The sequence below is a fragment of the Gorilla gorilla genome, chromosome 22 (assembly GCF_029281585.2).
Source record: "Gorilla gorilla gorilla isolate KB3781 chromosome 22, NHGRI_mGorGor1-v2.1_pri, whole genome shotgun sequence".
Lineage (NCBI taxonomy): Eukaryota > Metazoa > Chordata > Mammalia > Primates > Hominidae > Gorilla > Gorilla gorilla.
This window is the reverse complement of record NC_073246.2, coordinates 31,447,780-31,467,213: the sequence shown is the minus strand read 5'-3', so window position 1 is coordinate 31,467,213 and position 19,434 is coordinate 31,447,780. Positions and strand designations below refer to the sequence as shown.

General features: G+C 36.6%; 1 protein-coding gene across 6 annotated transcripts in view; it reads left to right on the top strand.

The window, feature by feature from the left end:
- Positions 1 to 17,638, top strand: part of GRIK1 (glutamate ionotropic receptor kainate type subunit 1) — a 399,715-nt gene extending 382,077 nt beyond the window's left edge. For 2 of the 6 annotated variants that reach the window (XM_055373865.2, XM_055373864.2), the window contains 2 exons: positions 16,687 to 16,773; positions 17,186 to 17,638. In XM_055373865.2, the coding sequence (XP_055229840.1) occupies positions 16,687 to 16,773; positions 17,186 to 17,341 (243 nt within the window). In that variant the 3' untranslated portion in view covers positions 17,342 to 17,638. Of the gene's footprint in view, positions 1 to 815; positions 4,067 to 16,686; positions 16,774 to 17,185 lie in introns of those variants that run through there. The other 4 variants (XM_055373867.2, XM_055373866.2, XM_055373868.2 and 1 more) reach the window with 2 other exon arrangements.
- Positions 17,639 to 19,434: the final 1,796 nt, after the last annotated feature.

Here is a 19,434-nt window from a genome sequence, read left to right as displayed (position 1 = left end):
CAATACAAAATGAAAATGCAATGTATATGAGACTTTATTTTTCTAAATTGTGTTTGGGAGTATGGGACAATTTTAGTAGTTGACCATTTTTGCCTACTACTTTTATTTTTGAAGGAAATCAAACCATTTTTGAAGGAAATCAACTTACACTCTTTTGAAAAAGCTGATTGCGATTTAAGATAATTCCTTCATAACCATGCTAGAATAAACAAAATATAAAGTTTATGGTCATCATAGTGAATCAGGCTCCCCTTTCAATTTTTAAATATTGTTAGAATTTTAAGACTATGACTATTAATGACAGAGCCAGTTTAATGCTCTCCTGTCATCTTGAAATTCTAAATAATTTTTGAACAAAGTGTCCCATATTTTCATTTCGCACTGGACCCTGTAAATTATGTGGCTGGTTCTGATTAATAATCTGGTAATAGATCCACTTTCTTTAAGTGGAAGCCCTCCTTAAGGGCCCGAAACTGGGGATGATTCATTATAACCTGGTTTCACATGAAAATCTTCCCCAGAATTACAAGGCAACTGTGACAACAATGAACACCCCTTTCCAAAGCTCTTGTTATAAGAAGCTGTTTCTTTAATTCAAAGGGAGAATGAACTGATCTGCTTTAACTTTCAATTTGCTCTTGAGGTGTCTTGTTTTATGCAACTAATTTGAAAAATAAAAGCTTGTATATATGATGCTTTAATGTGCTTTTCATAGTTGCCAGCTTCATGTGATGTAAATTTTCATTTAAACATTCATTCTTGCTTCTGATTTATTCATTTTTCTATATTTTTTTCTCATTTCTTTTGCATGCAAGGCTTTTTGTTTCTTTTATGGACTGCAATGTAAGCAAACCCATCCAACCAACTCCACTTCTGGAACCACTTTATCTACGGATTTAGAATGTGGTAAATTAATTCGAGAGGAGAGAGGGATTCGAAAACAGTCCTCAGTTCATACTGTGTAATCAGTTTAAAAAAAAAAAAGTGTGCCCAGTAGAAAATGTTTTTGCTAATTGGTGTTGTTGATATTTGTATTTGCTAAGCATAAATAGCCACAATTCTCTATTCCTTTAGGATAGCAAAACTCATGTATTCTAGACATTGAAATGAATACACTGGAAAGAGACTTGCACTGTATGTTGAAGCAGGGGCATATTAGGGGTATAAAGACTTCTAGAAATGTGTATTTACAGGAATCTTCTCTGTCCCACTCATCATCTTAGTTCTATCTTCATGCATTAAAAATAAGTAACTCTTCCTTCATGAAAAAGGAGATGCAGACTTTCAACAGGGCAAAGCATGGAAACAAGATGCTAATTCTATGGACTTCTTTTCATCTTTGTGAACTTTGTTCCCTCCTCTTTTCTTCTCCCTGTCTCATATATTGTGTAGATCTGCATATTTTCAAACTACCCAAAACCCTTACCTTTTCAACAGTACACACATAACTCCATAACAATGTTAATTTTTAATTGAAATTGATTCCACGATTTAAAATGTATTATTTACACAAAGACTCAAAAGTGTCTTAGCATTTAAAGATTTAAAAACCATGATCCACAGAAAGAAAACTAAACTTGAAACCTCTGGTGTCACAGAAGAGCACTAGCTATGTTGAACATCACTCATGGAAACAACACAGTCAAGAATAATTCCTGGGCAGAAATTCATTAACCTCAAACTCTTAAATAACATTTACTTGTAGAATTTAACAGTCTTCTGTAGGTTCTGAGTCTCTAAGGAATGGTGATATTTTTCAAGCTATATAGTACTTCTTTGAAGATCCCAGCAAAGTCCTAAGCTATGTACTAATTCATTTCTATTTACCACTCACTTTGCATTGATGAACATCTTTCTACGAGATGTTATTCCACTTCCTTCCCACTTACCCTAGATAGAGGGGTTGTTCTTGGAACAATCTTTTCTGAACATCACCATTTTCACAGTTATTTCTTTGGATCCATCATTATTATTAATTCATTTAAAGTATTCTGGGGAAACGGGCAAGAAGGAAAAAATAAAGGAAAGAATGTCCATACACATTAGTTACAGATCTCTGTAGATTCATTTTCCATCTGCATTCAAAGTGCTATAAATAATTCCCATGCTAACTCAACCAGGTGACATAAAAAACCTCTTGCACATTTAATTTGTTGTGACAGAGAATATCTGATGATTCCTCACTAGTGAATAAGAGAGTTGAAGGTGTGTTTCATCTTTTCTAAATATGGGATCAGTTGGTCTTTATTCTTTTCTTAATGGGATTATCTTTTGACATATCAAGAAATCCCCTAAAGCACATTCCTTGAAGTAGAGATATGCCATCTGTGCAATCATACAGCATTTTACCTTCTCTTTGCTTAGCTTTAAATGGCTCCCAGTTTTGGAAGCCACAGGCTTCTCCAATCAACTGTATATTTCTCTAGTAAAGCATATTCAGGAAAGTTGACTAGTTGACTCTTGTCCTGATTGTTTCTCAGCTTTGCTTCCTTCTTTAAAGAAATGTACTCTAAAGAAAATATCATAAATTACACTAACATTGTTTTATTATTATTAAACTAGAAGCAACATACTATTTGTCCCAGGTCAGAGTTCACATTTTCATAATCAATAGAATCAGATGTTGGGGTGAATATGACATTATTCTTAGTTTCATATTTCATGTATTCAGTATATAGAAACCACAAATTTCATAAGTTTACTCTCCCAAAGACAATTTAATAAACCAAAAATGCTACCAAAAGAGTTCAAGTGTGATTGATGAAGTATTGACAATCAAAATTAACAATAACTGACAAAACAACTTTCTGCAGAGACTATTACTTAAAAGTGTAATTCAGAGATTTGGATAAAGAAATGATCTCTTTCAAAAGTTAATATTTCTATACTACTTTAGACTGTATACTACCTAATTCTGATATTTATGTATTATTTTATAGTTTTCAAAATGTTTTCACATACATTACATTTGATCCTTTCAACAATTTAAATTCAGCTTTACTAACAGAGAAGTAGATATCCATCATTGGCCTGTAGTTATAGATTTTAGAAGCTGAGGAAAATTTTCTAAAACAGCCAAACTTAGATTCAGGTTCTAGCAGAGCCACACGCTGAATGACTGCAGGCAAGTTACCAAATTTCTCAGTCTCAATTTCTTAATATGTAGCAGTGGGACAAAATTTCTGGAACACAAAGTTTTGTAGGGGTGTTTTTCAAAATGTGTTCAATTGGCAAATGTTTCTCAAATAGAATTTTCATAGTTAAATAACCCATAGAGCGTCACTCTAAATGTTCCTTTACTACATGCTATCTCAGTGTGCGTCACAAGTTTTTGCGCATTGAGAATTTTCAACAAAGTAGAAAAGTATTCAGCACTTCTCAAGCCTATTAGATTGCAGATTTTTTTCCCCACAGCATCTTGACAGACCAGTGTTCCACAGATCATCCTCAAGGGAACACAGGTATGATCATGTGAATCTCATCCCATAATAGTGTACAAAACATCTTGCATTGTGCTTGGCACATAGTAGCCACTCAATAAATAATTATGTATTCTTTAGAGTAAATTTCTAAGCCTCAATTTTCTTACTTCTAAAATGAAGGTAATATTATGGACTTTATACATTTACTATGATAATTAAATAAAATCATGGCATAGAAAATGAAATAATTAATAAAAGTCCTGTTAATATATATCCGTTAACAACTGTTGGTATCTTCTGGAGAAACTAAGTGTTGTTCTCTGGTCACATGGGCAGTAACTAAAATTTATCAAGCATCTTAAAATGGAATCTGGTTTAGAAAATTGGTTTTCTAATTTAGAGGCTCAAGCTCTATCTCTAAGAGCAGTTTTTCTTGTACAAGCATTATAAATCAATGGCAGAGGTCACTGCACTCGGAAGAAGGACCCAAATTGGTAATATGTGAAGATCTATAGTAGAAGCTCTGGACCTCGTCTCTAGAAATTCTAATTTAATTAGTTGGGGCATGACAATGGTAATTTTTTCAGATGCCCAGTTGATTTTAATGTGCGGGAAACGCTGAGAACCACTAAGCTAAGGCACAAACTTATGTCTATAATTAGAACTCAATAAATTATTGCTGTTGATTGCTTGATTGATTGCAGAGATAGAGCCACTAATCCTATGCAGTATGTACAACACATGTTCGGCATTCAATCTGACAGACCCTTTCCACTTAGAATTCAGGAAAAACCTGCACAGCTTTGAGGCGGAAATTTTATGATATTCAATTGATATCATGATTAGTTGTAAAACTAGAGAGCTAGATCAACTCAGAATTATCAAGTAGACAGTTTATCACTCTCTCCGTACCCTTCCTTCCTGGAGAAATCTCGAGTACTTACTGTCTTCACACTCTTCTTTTTTTTTTTTTCTTTTTTTTTGAGATGGAGTCTTTCTCTGTCGCCCAGGCTGGAGTGCAGTCGCGCCATCTTGGCTCACTGCAACCTCTGCCTCCTGGGTTCAAGCAATTCTCTTGCCTCAGCCTCCTGAGTAGCTGGGATTGCAGGCGTGTGCCATCACGCCTGGCTAATTTTTGTATTTTTAGTAGAGACAGGAGTTTTGCCATGTTGGCCAAGCTGGTCTCAAACTCCTGACCTCAGGTGATCCACCCGCCTCGGCCCCCCAAAGTGCTGAGATTACAGCCATAAGCCTCCGCGCCCAGCCCACACTCTTCTCTTTCTCCCTTTATACTGATTCTCAACCAGTTCTTGCCATCATGTCAATGGATGCTAAGACCACAGTGACCCGACCAGAAACCACTGCATTTCAAGCGAACTGTAGAACAAACGACTTGAATATGAAAGGAAAAAAAAATTTTTTTTTTCAAGCTTTATGTTTACATTATTAGTTCTCCTACTTTGGTGTAAATCAGAACCACCTGGGGAAATTATCTAAACTGCTGTTTACAGGCTCTACCTCCCGACGTTTCTCCTCAGTAGGAAGAGTCCAGGAATCTGCATTTACAATGAAGCCTGAAAGTGAATGACTAAAACTAGTTGTATACATTAGTTTTCATAAAAATTAGCTTGAACGTAGCTGTTTTTTCCCAAATTAAGTCACATACATGATTCCTTCTTAAAAGGATCTCCAATACAAGGGTGTTTTTATTTTTAATTTTTTAAATAGCTTTTCGTACATTTTTTTTTCCCAACAATCCTAACGGTAGTTGCATTATTTAAAAGTAGATAGTAAACATGAGTTTTTATTAAAACTAGCTTGAATATAGTGGTTTTACTAATTTTATCTCAGATTAGCTGTTGAGCATGAGTTTTTGTTAAATAATAACAGATTGTCTGTGGATTATACTTTGAAAAATACTGTTTAAGCTTAGGAGAGAGCAGGGAGGCATTAAAAGATTGAACAAGTGGCTGGTAGTGGCGGCTCACACCTGTAAGCCCAGGAGTTCAAGACCAGCCGAGCAACATGGTGGGACCTCATCTCTATAAATCAATAAACAAACAAACAAAGACTGAACAAATGCATCAACAGCAATGAAACATAGTGTTGTCTAATTTGTTTCCTAATAAGTTTGCTTCTAACCTAATGAAATAAGGGAAAAAAAATTAAGCTTTATATTTTACTTTGTTTTAAACTAAAATTATAAATTGAATTATTTTAGAGAGTTTTTCAAGCAAAATTGGAACTATTTAAGGAATACATGGTGGGTAGGAATCTTGCCGTTGGGAAAATCAGCTGGATCATATGATTATAAACCTATCCAAGGAAAATTATTTCCAAATACCTCACTGCATTTGACTGGTATTATATTATGTTCTGTATGAGCCATCTGTGGCAATGCAGTACTACAATGAATCCCAATTAGTTTCCAAGCACATGACCCTTATACCACAAGGTCTATTTACTAGTAAGCAATTTAGAGAGTCTGAACAGCCTTTAACAGCAAAAGGAAAGCAAAGCATTCTTACTTATTAGACTATTTTCTGAACATCTAACAGTGCCAAATGGTATTATTAATTAACTCTTGTAGATAATAAAAAAAAAATTCTGCTTGATGCTGCAGTTTTAACTTGCCTTTAGGAAACATCTCATTATGCTTCTCACAGTTATGGAATTTTATGTCCATATGCACAAGCATTTTAAAATCATTTTTGCTTTTTCTAAGAAAATCATTTTTGCTTTTTCTAAGAAAATCAAATTTTCTTAGAAAATTTTGCAAATTTTCTAAGAATTTCTATTTGCAAAGATATGAACATCCTTGTGATAGAAAGTCAACATTACAAATGCAGTGTGTGAATTTGAAACCCTGCAGAATTTGAACTTTGTTGTTGTCAGCCCAAATACGGCTAATGGCCCAAAGTACACAACAATGTGTGTCCATGTTGCAATGCATACATCCAGATAGACACAAAAATGAGTAAGACCTGGATGATGGAATAAAGTTACTGTATTTCCCCCTAGCAACTAAAATATTTTAATTTAACTTGACCAGAATTGTCTTTCTCCCCAGTTTTTCAACTGGAGGGTTTAGACTTAAAATATTCAAATATTCTGATTTTTCAACCTAAGACATGAAAGCAGTCCTGATCAGTTTACCAGGCACAAGAACCAAGAAATTACTGTCATTTGATAACCCACTCAACCTTGGTATTTATCTTTCCTCGGTGTTCCTTGGCATATTATCAGATGCTTCCAAGAGTCTTCAGTTCTATTTCTCTGGAGTCTGATCAACTTATTTAGCAAGTGCTTTGCAAAAGTCTCTTTAATTAGGTTATTTTTGTAATCGTGCAAAGAGGTTTTCCTTTGCCTGAAAACTCAAATATTCATTAATTATTAGAAAAGCCAGGAAGCAATTAACATCAATTTAGAAATAACGTTTCTAATGTACAAGTTGATGTTGTCTTATCAACCAAACGAACTCTGAATGATGGGCATGGCCCAATAGACAGGTGACTTGGGAATCACATGCCAAGAACTCAGGTTTCCACACCGCTGTTAAAGGGCTGTGTGTCTTTGGCAAGTCATTTTACTTCCCTCAACCTCAGTTTCTTCATCTGTGGAATGAGGAAGTTGCATTTGAAGTTCTTTGCCAACCACAATATTGTTTGACTCTAGTAGAAAATGGGAAGGAAATAAAAACAAAAAACATAGAAGCAGTGATACAAAGAGATTTTTGTTTCTACATTTCTTTATATGGTTATGTGTCTCTCTTGGACACATGAAATTCTTATTGCCATCAGAATGACTGTGTCCTGCCAGTACTTCAAGGCAGAAAGGCCTCCCCTGGATATAGAGAAAATGGCCCCACTAGCCATCATGACATCAAGAAGCAAGAAGGTTCCCATCCAATGAATCATAAGCAAATCATTACAGACAGAGTGAAGTTTACAGAAGTAGAATTGTTCTTGACCTTAATGAGCCTATAGACCAGGTAAAACAAAACAAAAAAGTGATACGTACCTAGGAAGCTATTTGAAGCTGTAGAAATGAATACACATTCACAATTCACAAAAGAGGATGATAAATGAGACTGGACCTCATAGGAAGACTCTCTCTATTCTGTAAGTGTAACTTAGTGTTTCTTCTAAAGACAGACAAGGAGAAATAAAGAAAGAGGACAGAGTGCATTTATTTTCTATTGTTTTTATCCCTACCTTTCTTCCTAACATCAAGTATGGGAGTTTTTATATGAACTGTTCTCAAACTAAAAATGAGTTAAACTTTTAGCTTTTGAGATGTTAAGTAGTCCTTGCAGATTTGTAGCACAGAGAAAAATCTTGGAAACCATGGTTTTTAATTGCAAGATCCAGATGTTTCATTGAATATGTAAGTTGTTATAATTCAGAAAAGTTTATCTATAATTGGCCAGAGCCAAAACCCAAAAGGCTAAGGTTGGAGAAACAGAGATGATGATATTTTACTACCTGATTTACCTACCCCAGACCAGATTCTGACCATTAGGAAAGAGAGAATTGGAGGAAAGTCACAAAGGTTAGATACTACCTTAATCTCTGTGAGGAGGCTATTCCTAAACCACTTACCATCTCTGAGCCAAGTTCACACTTGGGAGGATGAAGAAGAATAGAAACCACAGAAAAATTAAAAGGGAATCCTGGACAGAAAATGCCATTTTTACTTCACAGGGTGAAGGGCCAGGAGGTGATAAGACTTGTAGAGACATTTTGTATGCCACTGTCTCCTGAATGGCAGAATAACAGCATGTAGGCAGTGAAGCTATGGAATGTTTCATACATAGTGTCTTCCTCAATCTCAGAGAAAGCAGGGAAAACAGCCAAAAATCCATGGCTCTTCTCACCCAAGAGGCATGTGTGGAAGGGCTGAGAGAACCAGTGGACTGGAAGACTTGAGGTTACAGCAGGAAAGACACAGAGTGTGTGGATGTGACACAGAGACCACAGTGGGACCATGGTCATCTCAGAGGGCACAGCAGAGACAGAAATCAGTGTTCATGACCTAGTAGGATGTCACATCCCCATGGAAGGCAAAATGACAGAGGGTGGCCTTGGACTAGCTGATCCTGGGCCCTCTAGACACTTCTCCTTATCCCAGCTGACCCTTGGAAAGCAGAGAAGAGAGAAGGAATGTGGAGAGAGGCTTGCATTAACTAAGACATTAACGAAAAGAAAGCATTTTAAACCAAAGGTGAATTAATTACCTTGAGTTGATAAGACACACTAGCAGATGGGGAACCTCTAAGCTAAGGTGAGTTCTATTTTTTTAAATAGTATCACATAATTTGTTTGCAAATCCAAGTTTGTAGCTTGAGAAAAATGCATTCCCACTACCATAGGCATAAACTGGTACCCCGAAAACTATGCATGTAGTGCATACGTGCACTGTGGACAACTAACACCCTACATATCATGGTCAGTTTAGCTTAAAGGTAGGGCCCTGAAAGCTATGCGTGTAGTGCATACGTGCACTGTGGACAACTAACACCCTACACATCACAATCAGTTTAGCTTAAAGGTAGTGCCATTCCCTGTAGAGAAAGGGCATGCAAAGAATTTCTTGGAAGTTTATTTTATGGCCCTAATTCAGCCTCTGAAATGCAATAAAACAAAAACAAAAAACAAAAAAATCAAGCCTTTTCCATGAGGTGAGGGAAAGCCAATCCATGCGGAATCCTCTCAGGCCTTCAGTGCAGGAAGCCAGAGAGAAGCTAGAGGGCCAAGGCACAAAGCGACAGTGGCCTCTGACAGTGACTCTGAAGAGGAGAAAGGCACTGTGTGGTTTGGATTGAAGGACAAACCCACATTTCTGCCACTTTTAAGCAAGGAGAGCTGCTTACTTCCAGGTATACAAGGCCCACTGGAAGCTTATCCTCACTGCAGGAATTTCTCTCTGTTCTCTGCTCATAGCACTGGACTGGGCCATGTTTCATGCTCCCTTTTATACCATCAGCTATTCATGTGTCCTTTCTAGGGCAGGAAAATGTTTTAGCTGCTCTGGAGCACCCTTGGGAGGCCATGGGAGTCTCAGAGGACAGTTTCAGGCTGGCCTGATGGCATACCCCACTGACACTTCTCTGCTCCATTAACTGCCTCCTCTGAATGCCTGAGACAGAGACTGGGCTATGGTTTCCCTGTGTTCTCAGGTCCCCACACCTATCAGGCTGCATGGGAGTTTGCCCCCAGAGAAGGCAGAGGAGGTGCCCCTCCTCAGATCTCCCTTGGCATCTAGGCTTTGGTCAAGATTCTCACATCACCTGGTTGAACTTTTCTCCTTGAGAGCAGCTACAAGACAACCCTTTCTTTACACTCCATCCTCAGTCCTATAGGCTGAGTCCTGAAGGCTCTAAGCTTGATATTTAATGTCAAACTTTTACAATTCAAAGTACCTGCCTTTTCCTTGTTTCAAACACCTGACTGTTGTAATTAATAGCTTCAAAGACTGCAGCGTCTTCTATAGATCCACAAAAGTCCATTTAAAAAGCTCAAAGCTCCAAATTTGAGTCTTTTTTCTTTCTATATCATCTCTACCCTGAAGATAATGCATATAAAAGCACTTGCTGTAACTTGAAAAGTGAGAAAAAGGACTGGGATTCAGAAGAACTGGAAAAAAGCACAGTAATACCAAAATATTACAGGGCCTCAATGTTAACTCCACCTTTCAAAGTTTTCCATGACATTATCCCTAATGTTAGAGGAGGATGAACTTACACATCCCCTACTTGTCAGGAATTTGCACTGGGTAGCCCTGGGTGGCCACCTTATGTGCAAAATGTTTTAAGGATCATTTTTTAAAATTAAGAATCCATATGGATTGTGAATGCCATTTAAAAATATACTATTTTTCTATTGAGAGAATAAGGTTTCTAAATGAAATCTTTAAATAAAGATGAACAACAGGAGGAAGACACTTGTGTATCTGATGTCATGGAGTAACCCTGTGACCCTCATAGGTATATTTTTATGGTTTAAAGAGCTCATTTAGGAAAACAAGGAATTCTAGGGCATGCATTCATGCAAACAGAGAAACTTAAATCTAGGATCCGAGATGGTAAGGATGTTGGCATCAGGTCCCAGGTGTGGGAACAAAAATTAAATAAAGCAGAAGAGACAACATGGAGGTAATGAAAACATGACATTAACAAACACAGGAAAAAGGAGTTCATGAAGTCTACATGCTGTAGCCAAAGGAAAGGAAGACAGGGGCTTTCGAGAGTCATTTCCCATGGGGAGCCAGTTTAAAGCTTTAAAGGTGCAAGAAAATGGGCCAGGCAAGACGTGGCTGCTGGGTCACAGGTGGAGATTAGTATGGGCGACCACACTTGTACATTTTATTTCAGCGGCTAGACTTCCTTCACCCCAACATTCTTTACACGGACCCAGGAGATGAGAATCAGCTTTCTCATTAGCTCTCAGGCACAAATCAACATAACCACTATTCTAAAAGCTAATATGGTGATCAACACTCAACCTCTAGGATTCACTTTTTTTAAATTCCAAGGATGGGTGCATAAAAGATGGCACATGGGTTGTGAATGCGCTCAGAAAATGGATCAAACCACAGGAAATGCTGCCCAAATCCTCAGTTCTGGAATGCAAAAACTTCCCACAAGGATAGTACACATAAAACTACTCCAAAAATCTCCTTCCACCTGCCTTCACATAATTAGTGAGAGATGATTAAAGCCTGACCTCTGCTCTTAGATCATTAATTCTCTTGGAAGGGAGTGAAATCTGTGGACAGATAGGTGACCAGACTGTACAAGTCTCTATGTTGCAAATCCCTAAATACAATTCTTCTGTTCCTATTCCTTAAAAACTTTCCTGACTGTATCCTCAAACCATCCTAGGTTTGCTCCTACACTAGAGTTTAGAGTTAAAAAATGTTAAGGAAGTGAAGTTTTTGTCCTTCTTTAAAAAATATAATCATTGAGACACTGGCTCCACAGAACTACAGCGGGAATTTGACCAAGACAAAAAAAAATAGTAATAATAATCCCATTATTTTTCAGGAAACTATTTCTTTAATAGTCTACATTTTACTGAAATTGTCTTTATAAAAATACTCCAAATCATAGCTTGCTTTCAACTTATGGTAGGTCTATACATAAAATACAAGGTTTTATATCTATACAATGACAATAATATCCTCTTTCTTCCTTTTTCCTACATCCTTTTTCTTCCATGTGTAATGTGAAAATTTATCAGACTGTGTCACAGAGCACTTCAAGTGCCTTTGAATAAGGAGCCTATTAAAGGGAGAAACCTATACAAAATGTAAGATTTGTATTGTATTATTGGCTAGGCCAGAGCTTCTGAAAAATAATTCCTCAGAAAAATCCTTAAGGGTATAAGCATCCAAAGCAGTTCTCTGAAATGTTTACCTATACCTACCAATGAATGAAAGACGTGAATGTATAAATGCTAAGTCTACAATGAGAAATCAATCTGACGTTCACAATCTGATGTCAAGTTTGCAACCAGTACGAAAGCCAATTCCATACAGTCTAGTTTTTTGAATACTGCAAACTCAAATCCAATTCTTTCCCAGAGCTTTATCTATAACTTAAAAAAAATTGTTATTTTCCCCTGAATCATTCTTCGTGAGGCAGAGTATTTTAGGTACAAAACAAATAGAACTTTATTAGTCCCCCCCACCCCATCCAGGGCAACATTTGCAATGGAAGGATAAAGGTGTAAAGAGAAGATATAATTTATATTCAGGCTCACACAAGCATCAAGAAATCAAACATTTGAGGTTAATTCAAAGGAGGTGCCATGAAGCCAGCAATTAAAAAAGAAACAAACCAAAAGGGAGGGTAAAAGAAAACAAAGAAGACAGAATATGAAAGAAAAGGGGCTCCTTAGGGACACACCACAAGCATGGAGGAATCAGAGAAGAGAAATAACTTTCTGCAAAACTGAAATAAACAAGCAAATCTCTCTCCTTCTAAAACCAAGAGTTTTAGTTGAAGTTTCTATTTCAATCTCTACTAGACTAACTTGTGTTTCTCCATTTCCTTTCCTCTAAAGGAAAGGTCACACACACACACACACACACACACACACACACACACACACTCTACGTTATTTTTGGATAATGTCAGAAACAGCATAAACGGCAAGAACATACTTTATTACTATAAATTCATTTGTAAATGAATTTTTCTGTCGACATTATTATAAAGATTCATTGTATTAATAGATGGTTCATAAGCACAGAGATGGAATTTTTAAATTGCCGGGGACTGTGGTGAGCTTTTATTTCCTTCTGATGTTGGAGTGCCTATGTATAAAGCACAATACAAGTTGTCATAATGCCTATAACTACATAGACACAGAAACATGGACTGGAAAAAAAAAGTGGTAATAGGCATTGAAAATTCATGTTTTAAACACCTATGGGAACTATTTTAACTAAAACACTAGTATAAGCAACTCAAAGGAATTGCTGCACAGATGTACATCAGATGGCTCAAATTAAAGAACCATCAACCTTTTCATTGTATCTCTCCCACAAAAAAAAAAAAAGAGACCGTAAGTGCAATGAATGGCATAGAGTTAAAATATATACTATGGTATATAAAACTTTATTTTAAAGAAAGAGCATACTTAAAATATGCCACCCATTGGACTGTTTTGCATATAACAGTACATTGAATTATCATAATAGCTCTATGAAAATGATTCTACTATTGTCTCACTTTATACATAAGGAAACTGAGTCCAAGAGAAAATAAATACCTTGCCCAGTGTAACCCGGCTACTAGGAAGTATAGCTGAAATTAAAACTCATTCTGATACCAGGCACCAATTCTAAACTGTAATTAAAAGTCACTTGTAGGCCGGGCACGGTGGCTTAGGCCTGTAATCCCAGCACTTTGCGAAGCCAAGGGGGGTGGATCATGAGGTCAGGAGATCAAGACCATCCTGGCCAACGTGGTGAAACCACATCTCTACTAAAAATACAAAAATTAGCCGCGTGTGGTGGCGCGCACCTATAGTCCCAGCTACTCGGGCTGCTGAGGCAGGAGAATCGCTTGAACACAGGAAGCAGAAGTTGCAGTGAGCCAAGTTGGCACCACTGCACTCCAGTCTGGTGACAGAGTGAGACTCTTTCAAAAAAAAAAAAAGAAAAATCAAGTGCAAGTGTAGATTTATTAGAAATGTGAACTCCATCACATTTTTAATCCAGGCCCCAGATCCAGGCTACTGGAGGACTTTCCAGTATGCAAAGTACCAGAAAATACTACCTGAGTATCCCGCCTCCTTTTGCAGTACGTCTTGAGTAAGGCAGCTAGCTGAATGCCATTATGTTTGATACTTTCTCATGAAAGTAGGATTTAGGAATTTAAACCAACATACTTTAAAGTAATGTTTCTATGGCTCTGTGAATATGAAAAACCCAAGCCTACAAACAGAAGTTTTAGAAAGCTACTGTCATTTTGGTCCCAGTTCAGAAGCTCAATCTGTATATGTATCCTTAATTCTGAGATCATAAAAGGCAAATTAATTAATGAATATGAGCCCCTCCCAAGCCACTCTGGGCTGAAAGATGACCTTCACAATTTCATTTCCTGTGGATCCAAGAATGTGTGGTTTACTCGAGCTCATGGCTGGGAGAGGCCTTAAAGGTTACCTTTCCTTGTGACTACAGCAAAAACTTGGAGGCAGAAAGGTCAGCCCCAATATCTTGCCATTTTCTTTTCAACAGTCAGAGACAAAGTGAGAATCAAAAAGAAATCATTGTTTGCAACCAAAGACCAAGAAAGCCGACCACTGATAAAACTATGTTTATATTTGCTCTCACACAAGCAGCAAGAAGTAAATACTTGGAGTTAGTCAAGAGTAAAGATGTTTGTTGTACTTTAAGGCAGTCTAAAATCTGGGGGAGGAGTTCTTTTTTTGAAAAAATAAACTTAGTTGAAACAGATTGTCAGGTAATATCTATGACCACTCTTCTACCCAAAATAGGGAAAAGAGGTTTCAATAAGACCTTCCTCTGTGTGTGTCACAGTCACAGTCACAGTCAGAGATTCATTTGGGCGATTTCAATGTAAAATGAAATGGCATGCCTAAAATCAAATGCTTGAGAGTTCAAGTAAAGCAGAAAGATTGGAATTTCTTAACATAATGGTTTTTGGGAAAACTCACAAAAAGCTATCTATAGTGATAAAAAATATTTTTAAAAGGTAATGTGTAGATGATTTCTCGTGAAAGCTCTTGGTTTGGGCAGTCCAGATATATTGAGTTCAAATGCAAGCTCTTTTTCTTGGGTAAGTTACTTAATATCTCCAATAGTAAATTTCCCCATCTATATAAAGGGTATAATATGTAATAAAGTTTGCAAACTTCTTGACACTCTTTTCTTTCCTCCTTTCGTTCCTTCCATTTTAATGCCAAAAATATTTCTTCCATTGAAATAAATTTCTGAGCAAAGTTTGCAAAACTCTGATACAATACTATATATCACAACTACACTATAAAATATTAATTTGCTCTTAGTAGCAACACACAAGCTTTATATGGTGTAATGTTAACAAATTATTATATTTCATTCATGATATAAAGACATGATGTTTTGACTTACAATTTTTTGACTTTGCAGTGGAACGGAAGGGATACACAGACTAGACAAACCATACTTTAAGTGCCCATACAACCATTCTGTGTTTTACTTTCAGCACGGTATTCAATAAACAAATTATATGACAGAGTCAACACTGTGTTATAAAATGGGCTGGATAGATAATTTTGCCCAACTGTAGGCTAGTGTAAGTGTTCCATGAGTGTATAAGGTAAGCTAGGCTAAACTGTAAGTTAGGTGTATTAAATGCAATTTCTCCTTAATATTTTCAGCATACATTGTGTGTATTGGGACACAACCCCATAGTAAGTGAGAAGCATCTGTACTTGCTATAACATTTTTTAAGTATAGTTCATAAAAAACTTTCTGACGTTTTTCTTTGTATGGCATGACATCCCTCCCAATTCACTGAAGCCACAACTTACTGTTTGAAAGAAAATTAGCACACATGACATGAGTTTTTATGTTTCTGTATTACAGGAAAATGGAAGTGAAATTCAAATCCTATAAACACTTATGCTTAAAAGAGATAAAAAGTTTTATTCAAAGAACCAGTTTTTTAAGAGACGTACATCTGATAGGCCAATAGTTTACACCTAGAACCTAAATTCTAGGCCTGGTTTTGAAATCAAGTAGAAAAAATTTAAAAATAGAAAAATTAAAACTACTACTTCTCTAAACTACATCAAGTTATTTTTGGAACAAAACGAACATTTTCAAATACACATGTTGCACGCTGATACACAAGAAACACACTAGATGTTTAGTACTTTGCAAACATAGAACACAAATTTCTTCCTGTAAGGCAGTTACAACTTAGACACATTACCTGGTGGCACACTGTCATTTGCCTTTCAACCATATCCATTTTGTGTGCTAAGGTTAAAAAAGTATGCTTGCACTTCTATAACCTTTACCAAAGGCTATGGTTTTTAGAGGATTTTTTTTTTTATTGTGGTAAAAACACTTGAGATCTAACTGCTTAAAAATGTCTAAGTGTTCAAGACGATATTAACTATAGGCACAATGTTGTACAGAAGATCTCCAGAACTTATTTATCTTGCATAATTGAAACTTTACATCCCCTTGAACAGCAACTGCCCCCATTTCCCTTCCTCCCAGCCTTTGGCAACTACCATTCTCCTCTCTGTTTTCATGACTTTGACTATTTTAGATGTTTCATATAAGTGGAATCATGCTGCCTTTGTCCTCCTGTGCTGGCTTATATCACTAGAGGATGTTTTAAGAGTGACCTCATCAAAAAGAAAACTACTTTTTAGAAATTTCTCTAACCAGGACATCACAGAAATTTCTCTGAGCAGGAATTTTTCACTCAAAGGTCTTATCTTGGCTAGAAAAATGACAGCAAATTATGTTTTATTGGTCTATTTATGTACTATGCATGTGAACAGATATAGCATAATTGCAATGCAGATTATATATATTGTCTGTATATGTAGAACATTTTTCAATCATAATTCCGTTTTCCATTTTCTTTTGTATTATGCCATCGTTTTTGCTGTGAAGTTCAGTACCACATTATTTTTCATTTCGACCACAGCTGCATCATTGCTGCTGCCAGAATCTCTGTTTTTTGGAGAAAATGTACAATTTAAAATTGTTTTTTTTTCTTTTTTTTTATCAGAAAGGAAAGTCATCAAGAATTAGATTTTATTTTAGGAACAAAGTAAGGTTTCATGGGAGAAAAAAACAAAGCCTTGGTGTAGAGAAGGTTTGTTCATTTTCTATAGCATTACTGAAGTGTCCGTATGCCTTGATAATCCTATCAATGTTTGGATCATCTCAGTGGGGGAAATGACTTAATTTAACTCTATTTTGGTGTCTCAGCAAAGGTAAGTTATCTATTTTGAGAGCCCTGAGTTTGCTTTAACTGGGTAGTTTTATACTACTGCATTTGTGAATGAAATCCCAAAGTTTGCCCAGCTAACTTGCCATCTCAGTTTCCCCGATTAGAAAAGGTGGGTGGCCAGCGGGTGGAGGAGGAGGTGATGGGAACTGGCCAATTGTGACAGAGCTGCCTTCAAGCCAATATCTTGTGTTCATAAATACCTAGGCAAGAGGCAGGTCAACGGCACATGAGATAGGCTTAATTAAGCTGATGGTCTGTATCTCATGTTCCCTAGTGTCTCTCTTTCAACGCTATCATGGAAGAACTGGGAATCTCACTGAAGAATCAGAAAAAAATAAAGAAAAAGTCAAGAACTAAGGGGAAATCTTCCTTCACAAGTATCCTTACTTGTCATCAGAGACGAACTCAGAGAAAAGAGACTGTGGCGTGATCCAAGGAAACGCCTGTAGGAAGAAAAAGGATGCATTCCCTACAGATTTTTGGAGAAAGGATTTCTGAGGAGTGTGTGATGTGTTTCCATATATCTATATCCATAACTCTGATTATGAATACAGATATAAGAAATTCAAAAGTTTAAAAAGCTCACATAGATATGACTTGGGAAGTGACACCAGTTCTTTTAAAATAAATTTGTATGCTCACTTATTTTGAATTTTTTCTTTTTCCCCAATAAATTGTTGTGTGTGCTTTCTAAATAGTAATAAAACAACAGGGTTTTTTTCCAGAACAAGTTGAGTTTGGTTTGCTCCCCATTACTTGCTCCCATTGGCAAAGGTGTGTTTGCTGTATGTCGTCAGTCGTGCAGTTTGCTATTTTGAAAATTCTTCTTATTGGTTTAGACAAACATAGTCATTTTGGGCTGAGTTTTAAAAATTACTTTTAGTTTATACCAAGTTATCTAGTTACTATGTGAACCAATTTATCTTTGTGTTCTAAAGTCTAATTTTATAAATAGTTTAAATGATACTCAGAACATTAGTGAAGTGTGCTGGAAAAGGATACCAGAAAGCAAAAATACATTCAAAAAGTAAAAGTGTTTGCCACATTCTAGGCACCATTCTAGGTCCTGGGGGTCCCATACTGAAGAAAACAGATATGGTCCCTGTATTAGTTCATTTTCACGCTGCTGATAGACATACCCAAGACTGGGTAATTTATAAAGAAAAAGAGGTTTAATGGGCTCACCGTTCCACATGGCTGGGGAGGCTTCACAATCATGGCAGAAGGTGAAAGGCACATCTTACATGGTGGCAGGCAAGAGAGAATGAGAGCCAAGCAAAACAGGAAACCCCTTATAAAACCATCAGATCTCATGAGAATTATTCACTACCACAAGAATAGTATGGAGGAAACTGCCCCCATGATTCAATTATCTCCCGCCAAATTCCTCCTACAACACGTGGGAATTATGGGAGCTAAAATTCAAGATGAGATTTAGGTGGGGACACAGCCAAACCATATCAGTCCCTGTTCTCACATAATTAATTATAAAACAAAGATGAAAAACAGTATATTACTCAAAGCAGGATTAGAACTTCCTCAGAGGAAGTCTGAAGCTTAAGGAGCCCTCGGAAGTATTTAACCTGGGGCTGGGTCAAGAAGGGCTTCCTGGAGAAGGGAATAGCTAACTGAAGATTTGCAGGATCACTCAGATATTATCAGGTGAAAAGAGCCAGGCTGAGGACGCAGCATATTAGAAGGCATGGAAATAAGAGAGAATAGGGCTATTATGTTAGAGGAAAAATGAGTTTGGTGTAGCTAAAATATAAAATGCAAGTAAGTCCAATAGGCCTGATAGGTAGCCGTCACTCTGGCTGAGGGTAGAGGAAGAATTGAAGGAAAGAAGACCAGAAGGGAGACTAGAGGGAGGTCACCCAAAATATTCTTTCAGTAACTGCACCAGACCAGAAGCAGAGAGACCACCAGATGAAGGAGGTAATTTTGAAGCACAATCCAAACAGCCATGGATTCAGAAAGTGGTCTCAAGGGAAAATTCCAGGATTCAGGGAGGTGGGAGGAGAGCTTAACTGGAAAATTGAGGTGGCATTCATTGTATTGGGAAATAATGGAAAGAAATAGGTATTAGTCAGTATTTCATACAACTGGTTGGTTTCTTCAGGATTATTCTACATCTCTAGAAAACTTAATCTAGTCCTTCAAAGTACAAAAATACAAAGTACAAAAACATGAAAGGGAAAAATAATGATCTTAAAAATGGCAATAAGAATAGCAGATATTGGACAAAGGTTTTGCTTGATTGTAATCAATATTCAGATTTCATATCAATCAGAATTTTTATTGACAACAAATAGAAGAAAATGGTTCATTAAAATGCATTAGAAGGCTTAAATTAAACATTTATAAATTGGAGTATGATGAATCTGACCAGCTAAAGATGGTCTAGAATGATAACATATCAGAAGGAGGAAATACAAAGTTTATTCACTTCACTAAAAATTATATCCAAGGCATTCTATTTTACATTTTCTAATATTTTTCTCCCATTTTTAAATTTTTCTCGTA